At 35.4% G+C, this 15,843-nt stretch overlaps 1 protein-coding gene across 2 annotated transcripts; it reads right to left on the bottom strand.

Annotated features, from left to right (window-relative positions):
• Window positions 1–239: 239 nt before the first annotated feature.
• On the bottom strand, window positions 240–8,965 carry LOC120169703. 2 transcript variants are annotated; one of them, XM_039177824.1, is made up of 8 exons: window positions 8,491–8,965; window positions 7,290–7,658; window positions 6,954–7,213; window positions 4,666–4,807; window positions 4,105–4,476; window positions 3,896–4,027; window positions 2,956–3,084; window positions 240–2,841 (listed from the first exon to the last, which is right to left on the bottom strand). In XM_039177824.1, the coding sequence occupies exons 1-8, from the start codon at window positions 8,587–8,589 to the stop codon at window positions 562–564; spliced, it is 3,783 nt and encodes a 1,260-aa protein (XP_039033755.1). In that variant the 5' UTR covers window positions 8,590–8,965; the 3' UTR covers window positions 240–561. The 2 variants fall into 2 exon arrangements, with proteins under 2 accessions (XP_039033755.1, XP_039033756.1); XM_039177825.1 differs by lacking the exon at window positions 7,290–7,658 and having other exon boundaries at window positions 8,491–8,964.
• Between the last annotated feature and the right edge of the window lie 6,878 nt (window positions 8,966–15,843).

Here is a 15,843-nt window from a genome sequence, read left to right as displayed (position 1 = left end):
AGTTCAATTACTTATAGTTCAATAAGTCAAATATAAACGAGGGACTTAATATGCTAATATTCAATCTAACCACAAATCAAACGACTTCGGTAGTAAATGGTAGTAAATGAATCGTTATTCTTCGGGTTCGAGCATCATGAATACCAGGGGTATGAACGTTCAATGTCAAATGGTTGAGGGTTATCTTTGAACATATACTTCTTTTATTAACCCCAGATTAATCATAATAATAATAATAATAATAATAATAATAATAATCAATCTTAATCAAAACCATTCAAGAAACTGAAATGAAATGACCAAAACAATGCCAATATCACAAAATATCAAGCTACCAAAGCTTCATTAACCCATGGAAAATCTCTCACTGAAAGCCCTCAAACATCACATGACACTCTTCCCAACATTTTTCTTCTTCTTTCTCTACATTGAATTGAAAAAATGACTCAAATTGGGTAAACAATATACTAAGAAACTATAAGGTAACTCGGATTTTAGATTATCGTATACCCAGTTATAAAGTAGTCTCAAATATCCGAAGATAGGGACTGAACCACTATATCAGAAGAAGGAAAACCTGATCCCATTACTCGCTGCAAACAAATTGTACTGTTCAACAGTAGACTTCTTTTTATTGCAACCATGACCATTTTCGACACAATCTGCTGAAAACTGGGAAAGTTCTTCCACAATCTCATCTTTCAGAGCCACAGGCCCACCAAAATGGAACAAGGAAAAGCTAGTGTCATCCGTGTGTGATTTGGAACAGACATCATTTTGCTTACCTTCTCCATTTGCTGCTGCTTCTGTTGCATGCAGCCTGCCAGGAACAACCCTCTCCGCATTCAATTCAGTGAAAGCTTTGTTTTCTGTACCAGACTTGGAAATCTGGGTTTGCTCCTCTGCGTACAAGCCATTGGCCTCCAAAACTGGCTGATAAACTGGAACATGACCAGGGTTAAACGGTGGGGCAGCTAAATGCTGCAGAGTGCCATATTGCATGCATAAATGTGAGTTTCTGTTTAGACCATAGCCAAGAGGGCCGGTATAAAGATACGGGTTTGGAGGAGCGAAAGGCACTAAACCATTCGATGGAGTTGCTGGCCAAGAAACAGGATTCTGATGGTAGAAACTCATGGTTGAAGGAGCTTGGTACACTGGAAATTGTGTATGTTGGTTTTTCACTGATGCAAACATGCCTTGACGCTGAGAACCCATAAAGGCAGTTGGTTTTCCGTTATCAGAATTTTCTGAAGGTTTCTTTGGCAGATTTCCTGGATCTTTGTTCTCTGTACCATCTAGTGGATGTCCAAACAATGACTGGCTTTCCAGAGTAACCCCTCTATTGACTTCCTGCTTTTTATCCATTCCTTTCACCTGAAACTCAGAGAAGCCACTTTTAATGCAGATTGAAGTGTCTCTCCTATCTGATTGTTGACATGCATCTTCAGAATCTGATGTTGATGAAGATTCCAAATTTCCATGATGTGAAGTGGAGGTATTGCTATCTCCTTCACTAAGGCATGAAGAGCACTTATCAGAATTAGAAGTGCTACAAATCATAGAATGAGGAATTGCATTAAGGGTAGGGTTTCTATTAGGACAAATTCCAACTTCCTCATATCCAGCATTCAGTGAAGAACATTGATCCTGTGTTTCCACATAACAGTCATTATTTGTTGCAAGGTTGGTGTTTCTTAATCTGTTAACCTTGCTATGCTCATGGCCAATTTCGCCCAAATTTACACTAGCTTCACTCGAACATGCCTTACTGGATGAATTAGCAAAGTTATCATTTGGCCCATCTCCTTCTTTGTAAGTAGATGTCCTCAAAGTAATAACTGTGTCAGAGTTGCTCCGGGGGTAAATTTTATGTGATTCAATGGGCTCCCAAACTTTCTTGGAGTGAAGTGAATCTCGACTAGTAAGATTGTTTCTGGAAACAATTTTATGTTTCAGATTTCCACAATCTTCACGCCTGTGAACTTGTTGATTATACTTGTTACCACTATTGACTTGCTTGGACATAGCCAATTTAGATTCTGTCTTCCTCACAGACTTGGGCTCTCGACTAACTCTAGTTTCAGAAACATGTGGCTCAGTCTTGGCTCTGTATTCATTGTGCTGGACGCAGCTGCAGGAGTAGAAGTCATATCTATCACTCCAACCATTGGAACACCGAAACTTCTCAGAATACTTAACACTACCATTCCGACCATTGGACTTTGCATTGCTTATCCTTGATTGCCTATTTAATCCACCGAAGTTCCTCGAAGAAGCCTCAAAGTTTTCACGTTGATGCCGTGGCTCAGATCTATTAACAGGAGCACTTTCTGAAACAACAGCAAACCGGCAACGATCGGACCATTTCATGGACGGATCAAGCTGACCATCCTTGTGAAATTTCAATCTCCGACGAGAGAATTTTAATTGTTCCATTATAAAAGAGCCATTTCCATCTTTTACCTTTGTACCATCTCCATCAGGACTATCAAAAGAGTGATTCTGCAAACTTGAATTGGAATTCCCATCAAGAAACCGGTCTCCTTGAACATCTGGAGAAGCAGGTCTAGACACTATAATATCACCTGTGTCACTCACAGAGCCTCTGCAAGTAATAGCAATATTTTCTTCAACCTCAACAGCTAGTGAAGAATCTTCCTTCGCAATATCAGAAGAAACAGGGGTTATACTCTCAGCACATTTTTTCTCTCTCTCTCTTTCTTTTCCTTTCAGTCTCTCCTTTCTCCTAAGCTTTTTCTCCCGTTCTTTTGTTCTTTTCCTCTCCTTGCGTTCTTCTTCTTCACGTTTTTCCCTCTCTTCTTCCTCAAGAAGCTTCATCTGTATAAACCATGCGGTGACAATAATATTTATCAAAAAAGAACACAGAGAATCCTATATTTACTGATAAGAATAAAGGAATGTCTATCTTGAAGAATCATCAATTGCTCAGACCTGCTTTTCCAAAGTAATAATTTCCTTGCATGCAACATAAACACGTTCTTCCAACAGCTTAACAGCAAGACTAACAAAGATACTATGTGCATTCTGGCGTGCTGTTCCTTCCCTAAAAGCCTTTTCAACCTGAATATCAAAACGGATCACTTACTTTTAAGTTTGTAACAAGAATTTTAGTAATAATGAGAACACAAACAACTGACACAGATTGGCGTGTATGTTTTCCGTGCCACAACTCCAGACACAATCCACTAGAACCACTAACCAAAGCCCAAATTTATTCTTACCAAGGAAATAGTTTGACAGTCTAAAAAATAAATAAATAAATAAATAACAGGGTGGCACTAGTCTCCAACAAGCATAACTTGATGGGGCAAGTTAGCAAGGTTGCCCGGGTACTTATCTCAAGATATCATTGTTCACAGGACAAAGGCGTTGCATTTCCTCAAGCCAAGTAGTAATAGTATTGTGAACTATGGCAATCATTCTCAAAGTTTAACCAAAGACAATTTTTTCATTTATTATTGGTCCTGCTTCTCTAAACCACCGAGTTCAACAATAAACCGTTTTAAATAGAGATTTCCCTAGAAACAATGGAACAAAACTGGTTAATAACTTGCACATATCAAATTCATTAATATAAACTGATTTCTGTTTTCATCCTAACTATCACATTCTTCTACACACACAGGTTTTAATTATCAATGGAAATGATAGAATCCCACAGCTCTTTTGATGTTTTAATTGTCAATGGAAATGATAGAATCCCACAGCTCTTTTGATGTTTTAATTGTCAATGGAAATGATAGAATCCCACAGCTCTTTTGACGTTTTAATTATCAATACAAATGACAGAATCCCACGGCATTTTTTTTATATGTGAATGATCGAGAAGATTTACTTTAAACACAATAATGGTAAAAAGGTATGAACATGCCTGTTCCTTAAATATAACAGTTGCCGCATCAAGAAGAAACTCTCGAGCAAGTTCAGGACTCTTCGCATGCTTTTGTGGACGTGAGCATTCCCCATCAAGCTCATTTCCATCCTTGTCCATGGAATCATCATCCTGAAAAGATGATTTAAAAGTTCAACGTCACAATAGTCCAGAAACCTTATTTAGAAGCCTCACAAAGTTTGAATTACCTCTTCTTCCTCTGCCTCTTCAGCATGCTCAAAAAAACTTCTAATACTTTCACCCCTAGTTATTGTAACATAACCATCTCCAACTACGAGCCTGCAATGCACACATTGATGACCCTTTAAAGCATGGGCTTTTACAGAAATCTCAGAGCAGCGACCATCCAATTTCCAGGCCCTCAGAGTGATATAACATATAGTCAAGCCATCAAGATCCAAACCATTGACTTGCACACTCCCATTCATGCCAACATTTTCAAATTCCAAGATATCTGATTTTCCTTCCCCAGTTCCAACTGCCCATTCAAAATGGTGGTAAGTTCCAATTGTGTCGGCAAAAGTTTGACTCCAATCGGCCTGGATGGTGTCATCAGATACCTGGGCGAGTAGTAAAGAAAAATATTGCATAAGTCACAGATTTTGAAAATTCTCACAACAAGCTCAATAAATATGACTATATTAGTCAAAGTAAAATATGAGTCATAAATTCTTTATGAAGAGTAGATCAAAAGATCTCATGGTGTGTCAACAATAATCGGTGCACCAAAAGTTTAAATATGAGGATACCTCATATAGAAATGCTGTATCTGCGACACAAAACCAACTAGTGCATCGAGGTTCTCTACGCATGCGTTTTAGTTCCTTCATCTCCTTGAACTCACGGATAACATTTCTCCTGCAATCTCTGCAAAATCTCTTGCTGTCAAACCTGAGCCAAAAATGCAAAAGTGAGATATGATATCTATACAAAACAATAGGGAACAGAAATCTACAGGCATGTTCTGAAGATGGAGCTAACAAAAAATGTGTGATATCTGAATACCGTTTCAGCCGTGGCCCAATACTTATTTATGAAAAACTCTCAAAAGTGCCACAAGAAAGAGAATTTTGCAAAATAACTTGGACAACAGAAAATAAACTCCAGGCCAATGAATATTACCCCCTTCTTTTGAAAATTGTCTTGTGCTTTTGAAATTCGTAAAACATTTTCTAGAACATGAAATGAGAAAAATGGATTAGTTCAGCAATTCATTACTTATTGTATAGAAGCTGAAGGAAAGCAAATATCGATTCCTTGACTGTAGAGATCAATATTTTTTTTATCTATGTACATTTTTCCAAGAAAAGTACGACAGAAGATATTTTAAGCAGCATCATTAAAACAGCATAAAATATCACTTTTTCCTGTAAATAAGTCCATTCTCCACAAAACAAAATATGTAGGCAGCCTTAATGTATTATAATATTGAATCTTTTCTCCTTATCACTAAATAAAACCAAAGGTAATGAGCAGAAGATGTGAAAAAAAGATTCAGCAATTCCCATCCTTTAAATGTCTAATATTCACTGTTCGAAAGATATTGTATCATATTAATGTTTCTAAAAGGATAATACAACTCTCAATATCACTCTAAGGAGCATATGCACCCATCCAAACATTTTTACAGCCTCAATTTGTACCCACTTCTCAACAGACACCTTTTCAACACTATTCTTTGTAACGACGATCATTGGTCAAAAAGTTCTCCAATGGAAGTGTAATGCTTACGATGGACGCAGGATATTATGTTCGAGGGGGCGAACTTATAAAATTTTAAAAGATGGACTAACATATAAATTTTTTTTTTGGGAGGGGGGGCGAGAACAGATTTTCAACAGAAAATATCTAAAATATATAAGAATTTGATATTTTTAGGGGGGCAGTAGGTCCATCCCTCTTATCAACATTTGATAACATCATAAACAACAAATACTAACTGAACAGAACAAGTAAAAATAAGGATCACAAGTATGATAGAAATCAAGTAGAGAAAGCAACATTAAAGAGAGTCCATGGTTGCACAAATTTAGAGGCCTTTTTTCCTTGGGAACTGAACTGATGCAAGCTACTCATTATCCGTTTATAATTCCAGGTTCTAAGATCTTATTGTTTTCATTCTCTAAAAGAATCTTCACTTTTCTTTTGATCTCCTTGAATATTAAACAAAATTTGGCCAAAATCACTCATCCTCATTATCCACTAATTAGTTTCTTTAGGCTTTACTGTCTTCCAAAGGAAGTAGTACTCAGGTGTTTCAGGTGTCTTACTATTTCAAAGCTGCTACAATGGAAAATTCTTAAAGACTGACCTTTCTGGACCTTTGGTTTCATATCATGCTTGGAAGCCAGAAAGAAATCGTTATTTCCAACTGCAACAGGTCAAAACATGCTTCCAGGAGTACTAGTCATTATCAATATATATATTCAAATTGCTAAACTCTGGAGACTGCATCAGGATGTTTAAATATGTTCACAAAATGGCCCTAGAATTACACCATTGTATGCTGCTTCAGTAAAGCTTATGTCATAGCTAAGCCAACTGACAAGAAAGAAAAAAAATCAATACCTAGCTGTTAACCTTTTCAGTTATCTAAAATTCAGGATTAAAATAAGGAGACAATCCAGATAATATCAGGAAATGTCATTTTCCAGTCTGCGGTATGGAGGTTGATTTCCTCAATTCATGGGCCATCACAAGTTTTATTTCAGAATTTCCCATTTAAAAGACTTAACACTCTGATAGCTAGGAAATCAATTAATCCAATATTGAATTTATTTTGCAGGTCTAGTCAAGTGTCGCCAAGGAGAAGAACACGAGATAACTAAACTTTTCAAAAGCACACAAATAAAATTTTCTTGTCTTTAATACCATAAACTACCGCTCTCTTAATCATCATGAAATTCCACCACCACTAGCCTTATATTTCTAGCTCCAAAGATAACTTCTTGATCAATGATTATCAGATCAAATTGTTCAGCAACTGAGCAATATGGCAAATGAAACACATCCAAAGATAAAGGACCTACAAACACACCTGTACATGAGCCTCTCAATGAAATCCTCTTCCTTCATTTTTAAAAGAGATAGACGAGTTTCTTCTCCAAGAGCTGACCAGAAATCCACCAAGGTGTCACAAGAAAGCCTGGCAGTGTGCAAGGCACATGTTTCTCTTGTTCCATGACCTCTTCCATAACTAGCAATTCCTTGGCTAATCCAACCCCTACCTCCCCCACCACAAGCATCAGGATAAAGCAATTCACGCTCCCGTTCTCTTGCACGTGCACTGTCAAACACCTGATTCAATTGGAACATTAATAAGTAGAAGAAAAACAAAAGGATAACCATAGAAAGCAATTTGATAAACACAAACATTTTGGAGACTCTTGAGCGACTTTGAGCACAAATAGCAGTCAAGAAGCGTCAGCAACCCATCACGACTTGTGGTCAAACCTCCCCAAGGATGGACAGATGGATTTTGATTTTCATCTTTTGACCCGTTTGTTATACTCGATCCACCATCACTATTGTATTTTGCGACTCCTGGCCTATTATAATGAAGGCCACCAGCTACTCCCTCCTGCTGCAAGGATTTTCCATACATGACAATCTGTAAAAACCCTTCTAGCAGTAGCCCATTACATCTGGAGCAGTACATATTCTTGCGAGCTTGCTCAAAAAGGGTATGTTTATCAATTCTAAGAAGCTCCTGTCGAGCTTGTAATGGAAGCTCACTCCAGAACTGCAATACAAAAACACGGCTATTTCTGGTGACTAATCAGAAAATTAAATCAACAAATGGATACTAATGAATCACATCTATCATTAAACCGCATAATCACTGACATCGAGATTTTTTGGTACATATGGGAAGTGGAGACAGAATGTGGAGATCCAGTAGGTCTCAAGTTACACAAAGGAGGTAGCTCTACCCTATCCCATAAACCCTGCTTTCCCCCGTACCAAGGACTCAAACATGTCATACTTGGAGTTTCACATTCTAAGCATTTGGATGCCCCCTTGGGTAAAGATAGAACTACCCTATTTGCCGATTGCAAACAAAAACCAATGCTTGAATTTCTAATTCCTCCTCAATCACCTACCAGTACTTGTGATAGCCAGAAAATAGAAACAAGAATAAAAAAACATAGACCCGAACAAAGCTCAACAAAAACTAGAAATAGAAATCTTAAAGAACCAACAGTGATGAAGTTATTTATCAAACTTGTAATTTTTATTTCCTCCATTACTCTATCCAAAACCAGGAATGGCACTAAATGATTGTTTTTGCTCTAAACAAAATTAGGCAACTAATTTCTATCGTCTCTAAGGAAAGGCAGATGTCATAAAACAACAAATACAACATTAAAATAAAATTTGGCACAGAATCAAAATTAACGGGATCTGGTAAAGAATAAAACAAATCCAATTAAATTAAGATCCAATCCAAACTTAAACTACGCATTAGATAAACAAGAAGTCAACAAGAAACACTGATCCAATCCAATTTAAACAATTACATCAGCGAAAATTTCAAGAAAATAATCAAATTGAAGAAAATGAAAATCGAATACCTTCTGAAGTTGGTTGTAGCTAACATCATCGCGATGCTTAGACCAAAACCCGAATGAGGCACTACTATATTGCTCATTTCTTTGCGCTAATCCTGGCATCCTTTGATTTCTTAAACTCTCTTTGATTTACAATTATTTATCAATCTTTCCATCTCCGCCCTTCAATTCCGTGTTGTTTTTACACAACCGATTCAATCAAATTCAACAAATATATATAATAAAACAAAATGCAATGACTCTTGGCTGGTTTTCTTCCTTCTTCCGGATCCAAATCCAATTGAATTTGTGACAGAGATCGAAGAGATAATGGAAAAATTCAAGGGGTGGGTTTTGAGGATTGATGAATATAATCAGATTTGATTCTGCAATTTATTTCTTTATTTATTTAAATTTATAATTTTTTAAAAAAATAAAATGAAATGAAATGAATTGAAAATCAGTGAGAAAAGTATCCGGAGGCTGCTTTGTTTGGCCAAGGGGAAAAGGGAATAACGGTTAAATTGGAAACAGACTCCGTTACATTAAAGTTACAATTTATTATTACTTCTAAGGTTAAAATATCACATGCTATTGTTTTGTTAAGTTATTTGATTATAAAAAATTATAAAAAAATATAAAAAAATCTTCGATTATTGTTTTGTTGACTCTCAATTATTAAAAATTATAAAACAGTCATTCGATTATTTATATTTTTCACACTCATCATTTTTTGTTAAAAAATCAACGGTTGGCTGAGCTGAACGTCAACCTGATAGCTAGGATATGATAAAATCATATTTCAATTATGTCTATTGGCACCGTCGTTGCTTTCAAGTATTAGTTCAATATCATAATGTTTCAAGCACTAACTCGACGATATAACGTAAAAAGAGAGTCGGTCCACAAAATACAACTCAAACTGTTCTAGGATCATATTTTATTATATCTCAGTCAAAATATTATCATTCAGTTCAGGCGACCTCTAATTTTTTAACAAAAATAGATGAGTTTGGAACATATGAATAGTCGGGCGATCATTTTGTAACTTTTAATAATTGGATGACTCAACAAAGCAACATCATATAGTTGGTGGACCATTTTATAATTTTTGATAGTTGATACTCAACAAAGCAACGTCTTATAGTCGAGAGACCCTTTGTGTTCTTTACCCTTATTTTGATTGGAATTATTTTTTATAAATTTTCTAATAATTAACAAAATATATATTTTTCTATCTTTCTTTCATGAAACATACTTGTGATTAGTCTAATATATATTTATTTCTTAAATTATAAAAATAATACCATTCTCAAAATAATAATAATAATTGTGTTTATTGTGATAAGTTACCTATTACAGTAACAAAAAGTATTGATACAAACATGATATTTTTAAAATTAAATTTTAATTGAGGAAAAAAATCAAATTTTAGGACCAATATATGTGAATCTAAATTGCTAGAATCTATTAAAATATTATAACCTCCCATAAAATTTATGCATATAATCGTAATATAGATGTAGACACTCATTTTCGCTCGGAGTTTTTTTAATATCGTATAGTTTTTTAAAAAAAATCGTTTTTGAAACATATATAATATGTAGTTTCCGAAAACATTTTGAAAAGATATATATAATATATAGTTTTTAAAAATATTTTGATAATATGTATAATATATAGTTTTGGAAAATATTTTTGAAAATATATATAATATATAGTTTTGAAAACATTTTGAAAACATATATATACAAATATATAGTTTTAAAAAAAAACATTTTCAAAACATATATATAATATATAGTTTTTAAAAAAATATTTTGAAAATATATATATAATATATGGTTTTTAAAAAACATTTTGAAAATATATATAATATATAGTTTTTGAAATATTTTTGAAAGTATATTATATAGTTTTAAAAACTATTTTTCACAATATATATATTATATGGTTTTGAAAACAATTTTTAAAAACATATAATATATAGTTTTAAAAATGATTTTTTTTTGTTATTATATTAATATAATTTTTTTTATTTTTTTATTTTTTTTATTATAATTATAATTTTTTATTATTTATTATTCCTTTTTTATTTTTGTTTTAGGTCCCAAATGAAGTCCAACAAAGAGCCCAATCGGGTTTGGGCTTGACCCAGCCCAATCCCGAATTAGTGTTTCCACTACTTCAGCCAAGGCGCCGCACATTCAGGGAAGTCAAGAGTCAAGCACGCAAAATGGCCAGCCGGGATCCCTGGGACTAAACCATCCTGGGGTTTTCGGTCAACCCAACCACGAGCAGTCCACAAACGATCCGAAATAACCGGGAACGATCCCGTTGCCATCAGAAATAGCCCCGTCGGGGGCTATATAAATACCACCAAAGGAACGATCAGAGAGGATCAACATAATAGAACTAGAACCAACACGGCAGAGAATATCAAACCAAGAACAACAAAACCCACCAAGGAAAACCATAACCGGAACCACAAGCACAACAACACATCACGAAACAACCAAAGCAAAGCCACACAAAAACAACCCAACCACACACGAAATACCGAAAAAACAAAAAAAATCTGATCTAGACTCGGGAAGGAAACTGCCACCGGAGAAGCTGAGTGCCGCCGTGAAAAGGAAAACCACTGAAAAACCAAAGGTAATCCCTTTGATTTTCCAAGATCTAGCACGATTGATAGGTTGTTAGGACGAGTGGGGCTTGGATTGGGTTGAGGGTTTGGTGATCTACGATTTGGGTAGATTTCTAGGTCACCGATTACCGTCGGCGGCAACCAGAAATAACACCGTACGGTGGCCAATGGTGGTTGGCTTCCCTCCGGCAAGGGAAGTAGAGAGAGGCGAGAGAACTCTCATTTTAGGAAAAATAAAGAAATGAGGATGAAGACTTGTTTTGAGCTGGTTTTGGGGCATTTATACCCCTTTCTAGACTGTGTCATTTTGGGGAGGGTTACTGAGTAATTTATGAGTGGGTAAATCCCATCTGTGGTCCCTGTATGTTGTAACCTTTACATTTTAGTCACTGAAGTTAAGTTTCATTATTTTTAATTTGGATTTCCAATTTTATTATGTTTATATTTTAGTCATTATTTGGTATTTAGGATTAATTATTGTTTAGTCCTCCTAACTTTTTTTACAGCTAATTTTAGCATCCATTTGATCCATAAATTTTGATTTATTTCAACTTGATCCTTTAAACTTTGTTTATTTACTCGTAATTTTAATATGTTTTCTTTTTATTTTCTTTATTATTATTATTTTTGTTTAAACATTGTTTACATATATATGTATATTTTTTTCTTTACACTCCCCTATTTTATTACTTTTAAAAATTAAAATTTTATTTTTTATCTTTTTATTTTTTATTTTATTTTTTTCTTTGATTTATGTAATATTTTCTTATTTTATTTTTTGTTCTTTCTTTTTCCTTTCATTTATTTAATATTTATTTATTATTTCTTATCTAACATTTTTTGACTTTTTAGGGATACTTTCAATTGATCAAAGGTAATTAATTCGAATTGAATTTTTTAATTTTAATTTTCACGATTAAGACAATCGACAAATTAATTGGTATCGAAAGGGCAGTACAAGGGTGCTAATCCTTCCTTGACTATAACCGACTCTCGAATCCGACATATTTCTAGTAAAACACAGATCTGGTAAGATGGTGTCCGATCAACCTAAAATTTGTTTTTAAAATGATCGGTGGCGGCTCTAACACTTTTATTTCAAGTCGAAGCCCAATTTCGGGCCAACCCGAAAGACGGCTGCAATAGCTTGGCGACTCCGCTGGGGACCGGTAAGTGAGTCAGGCTAAAATTAATTTTTCGGTTGTCTTTTTTAAGAGAAAATTATAATTTTAAATTTTAACTTAACTTTTCGATTCTTATTACTTATCTTTGATATTTTTTTCAAATAAATAGTTGTACTGACGTTTTTTCAATGATTTCAGATTTTTGAAACCGTTTTCATCTCTGGCTCTATACCCGAGCTCTGAACCCTTTTTAAGTGGGGGTAAAAACGATACCTTCGAGATAATTTATTCTCCGTACGGGCCTAGCAAGTAACTTTCGGGATTCATATACCTTATGTCTTTGTGTGAATTTATTCACCGCATAGACATAAGGGAATGTATCCTCTCGAGTTTAACTTAGTCCACATATGCTTGTAATGTGCTTAGGACTAAGGGTCTGGCAAGCCCAAGAGGGCACCAGTAATGAGAACTCGGGTACCTTTCTTTAGAACCTAAACCGAGAGAATACAAGGACTTAGAGCCCACCCCAAAATTTCATTTCAAAACCTAGGTTGTCTTTAGTTATTTCCTGCTTTACTTTCTGTTCAAAGCATGTGAACTAGAAAAATATGTGGTTAGGACTTGTTCAAAATTAACATACGGGATAGAGATCATGTTCGAGTAGGAATAATAAGCATGTGGGGTAGATATTATGTGGGGTAGGACTTATTTTCATTATTATTTTAATTTACCTCACTAACTCTTTTCATTTTTGTTCTCTTTCATTTTATTTTCATCATCTACATCATTCAAAAGAGGTGTTGGTCCACAAAAACGTGTTTGTTAAATATAAATAGTTTGCATTAATGGACAAATGGGTTGTAACATAAGAGATGAAAAACACAAGGGATAATCTGCAAGGCAACTATGTGTCATATTCAATTAAGAAAACGTGGTGCCCACAATCAAGTACATCAAAAGTCAACTTTTCAAAAATGAATTGGAAAAGGTTGTAGGGGCAAGACGAGAAAAAAGTTACTGACCTAGAGAGTCCCTTCAAAGACAACAAGAACAAGATGACAAAACGATAACTGAAATTGGAGGCCATTGTTGACGAATTCAAGAAACAGACAAATAAACTTCAGATAACTCCTATCGATGGATGGCTCCAATGGCGTTTCCATTGGGAATAGGTTTAGCGAATGGTGAAAGCTAGAAATACTGTCATTCGAGCAACTCAATACTTGCACGGTTTAGCTAGAGCGGTTCGACAGGGCATTCAACCAGTGACAGATGAAGGTATAATACTAGTCAACTTGTTAGAAGTTGTTCGGGGTCTAGAAGACTTAGTGGTTTTTGTATCTTAAGAAATAACACTTTTGTCCAAATAAATATTATTTATAATAACAGATGTGTTTTTGGATCAATGCCTCGAACATTTCATGTATCAAGCATTTAGACATATTTTGCATTTTGTTATTTTCATTTCTTTACATTCGCATTAACTAACAAAGAATGTCTCATAAAAAAAGAAAACGAACAATGGACATACATCCTCAAGCATTGGACACACCTCATCCACATAACACTCATTCAAAGAAGAAGAATATGGAAGCCAAAATCACTCAACTCGAAGAGAATATGTTGAAATTCCAGAGGGACTTAGAAGATAAGATAAACCAAAACAATCAGAGTACTTTGGATACAATCACAAAGAGCCAAGAGTCCTTGGTCGATTAGATTGTGGCCAAGTTATATGGCTTACATCAAGCAAGTGCATCTGGGCCAAGTTCATCGGAAGGGGTAGCTATGCCACCTACCCCGCAGGTGGTTATCTCACCTGGAATATTACCTGAACTTTAAGGGGACTCGTCTACTGCAAAAGCGAAGGCCTCGTCTACTGTAAGGGTACAAACTTCTAACCCTGAGAATAATCCGGGTGATTACCATATACCGGATTTGGATGAAGAGGACAAGGCAAAGAAGATGGAGGAGAAAGTCAAATAATTGGAGGACTAAATGAAAGTAATCAAAGGGGACCATGATTACTATAGAGTGGATGCATTGGAGCTAAGCCTGATCCCGAATTTGGTGCTTCCACCAAAATTCAAAGTCCCTAAGTTCGACAAATTCGATGGGAAGAGTTGCCCGTCAACCCGCATTACCATGTCCTGTCGAAAGATGACAGAATATGTAGGAAACGACCAACTCCTTATCCACCGCTTTCAGGAGAGTCTATCGGGCTTAGCCATCTGGTGGTACAATCAGCTAAGCCGATCCCATATCAAGACTTGTAAGGATTTAGCCAAATCATTTCTGGAACAATACAAACACGTTAATGATATAAGGAAGATCGAGTTATGCTACAAAGCATGGAGAAGAAGCATAACGAAAGTTTAATACAATACGCACAAAAATGGAGGGATTTGGCTGTGCAAGTTCATCCACCCTTGGATGAGAAAAAACTCGGAAGCTCTTCATGTAAACATTGAAGGCTCCTTACTTCGGGCACCTACTTGCAATCACATCCGATAATTTTTCGGACTTAGTCATGGCCGGTGAGATGGTAGAAACGGCCATAAAGCAAGGTAAGATTGAAGAAGGGGAGGAAAGCAAGAAACCTCTTATAAAGAAGAGGGATGGAGAGATTAACAACGTCAACATCTACAACACTAATAAAGGTGTTACAATCTCCAACCCAAAATCATCTGCAGTTGTACCATCAGGTACTTCTAGACAAGATTCCAAAGAACCTAGGAATGAAAGGGAAAGGGAATATTTCGACCCTATTCCCATGACCTAAAAATAAATTTATCAACAACTTTTTGACACCTAAGTAGTGTCACCATATCTGGTGGAACCTATGAAGCCCCTCCTATTAAGAAGAGGGATGGAGAGATTAACAACGTCAACACCCACAACACTAATAAAGGTGTTATAATCTTCAACCCAAAATCAACTGCAACTGTACCATCAAGTACTTCTAGGCAAGATTCCAGAGAACCTAAGAAGGAAAGGAAAAGGGAACATTTCGACCCTATTCTCATGACCTACAAAAAACTTTATCAACAACTTTTTAACACCCACGTAGTGTCACAATATCTGGTGGAACTCATGAAACCCCCATACCCCAGGTGGTATGATGAGAATGCCCATTGCGAATATCATGGAAGTGTCCCAGGACACACTATCGAGGACTGCTTCACATTTAAGAAAATCGTGCAAAAGATGCGTAACAAGAATTGGATCGACTTCAACAACTCGGGGGCATCCAAATAAGGAAGAAGATCATTTCATCATTTGCAACATTTTGTTTGAATTTGTTTTTCTTCTTTTCTCAGTTTTTTGTAAGGACATTTAAATGAATTTATGCTACTTTAAATATGGAAAGCAATTAATCAAATTTGAAGACTTGAAATTCTTTTAATATCATCTGAATTAAAAAAACTCTGTAAATTATTGGAGTTATAGATCTTTGACAAAGTAACACGATTAAAAACTGATAAATCAAGGACTTTTGAACTTACTTCAAAAAGATACGCTCGAACACCATACCTTATCTTGTAAGAACCGATATAGTCTTCTCCGCTCATAAGAGAATGAACAAGAAGCTTGGTATTTAGG

The sequence above is a fragment of the Hibiscus syriacus genome, unplaced genomic scaffold (genome assembly GCF_006381635.1).
Source record: "Hibiscus syriacus cultivar Baekdansim isolate YM2019G1 unplaced genomic scaffold, ASM638163v2 tig00111769_pilon, whole genome shotgun sequence".
NCBI lineage: Eukaryota > Viridiplantae > Streptophyta > Magnoliopsida > Malvales > Malvaceae > Hibiscus > Hibiscus syriacus.
Note: the sequence above shows the minus strand (reverse complement) of the source record. Positions and strands in the feature narration are given on the sequence as shown.

What these genes read in the sequence shown, in the direction of transcription:
- LOC120169703 (XM_039177824.1), bottom strand. Translation starts at nt 8,589, where the DNA reads ATGCCAGGATTAGCGCAAAGAAATGAGCAATATAGTAGTGCCTCATTC. An exon ending in AAGAGGCAGAGGAAGAAGAG is followed by an intron (nt 4,028 to 4,104) that starts GTAATTCAAACT and finishes TCATCTTTTCAG; the next exon opens with GATGATGATTCCATGGACAA. An exon ending in CTGTTATATTTAAGGAACAG is followed by an intron (nt 3,085 to 3,895) that starts GCATGTTCATAC and finishes TTTGATATTCAG; the next exon opens with GTTGAAAAGGCTTTTAGGGA.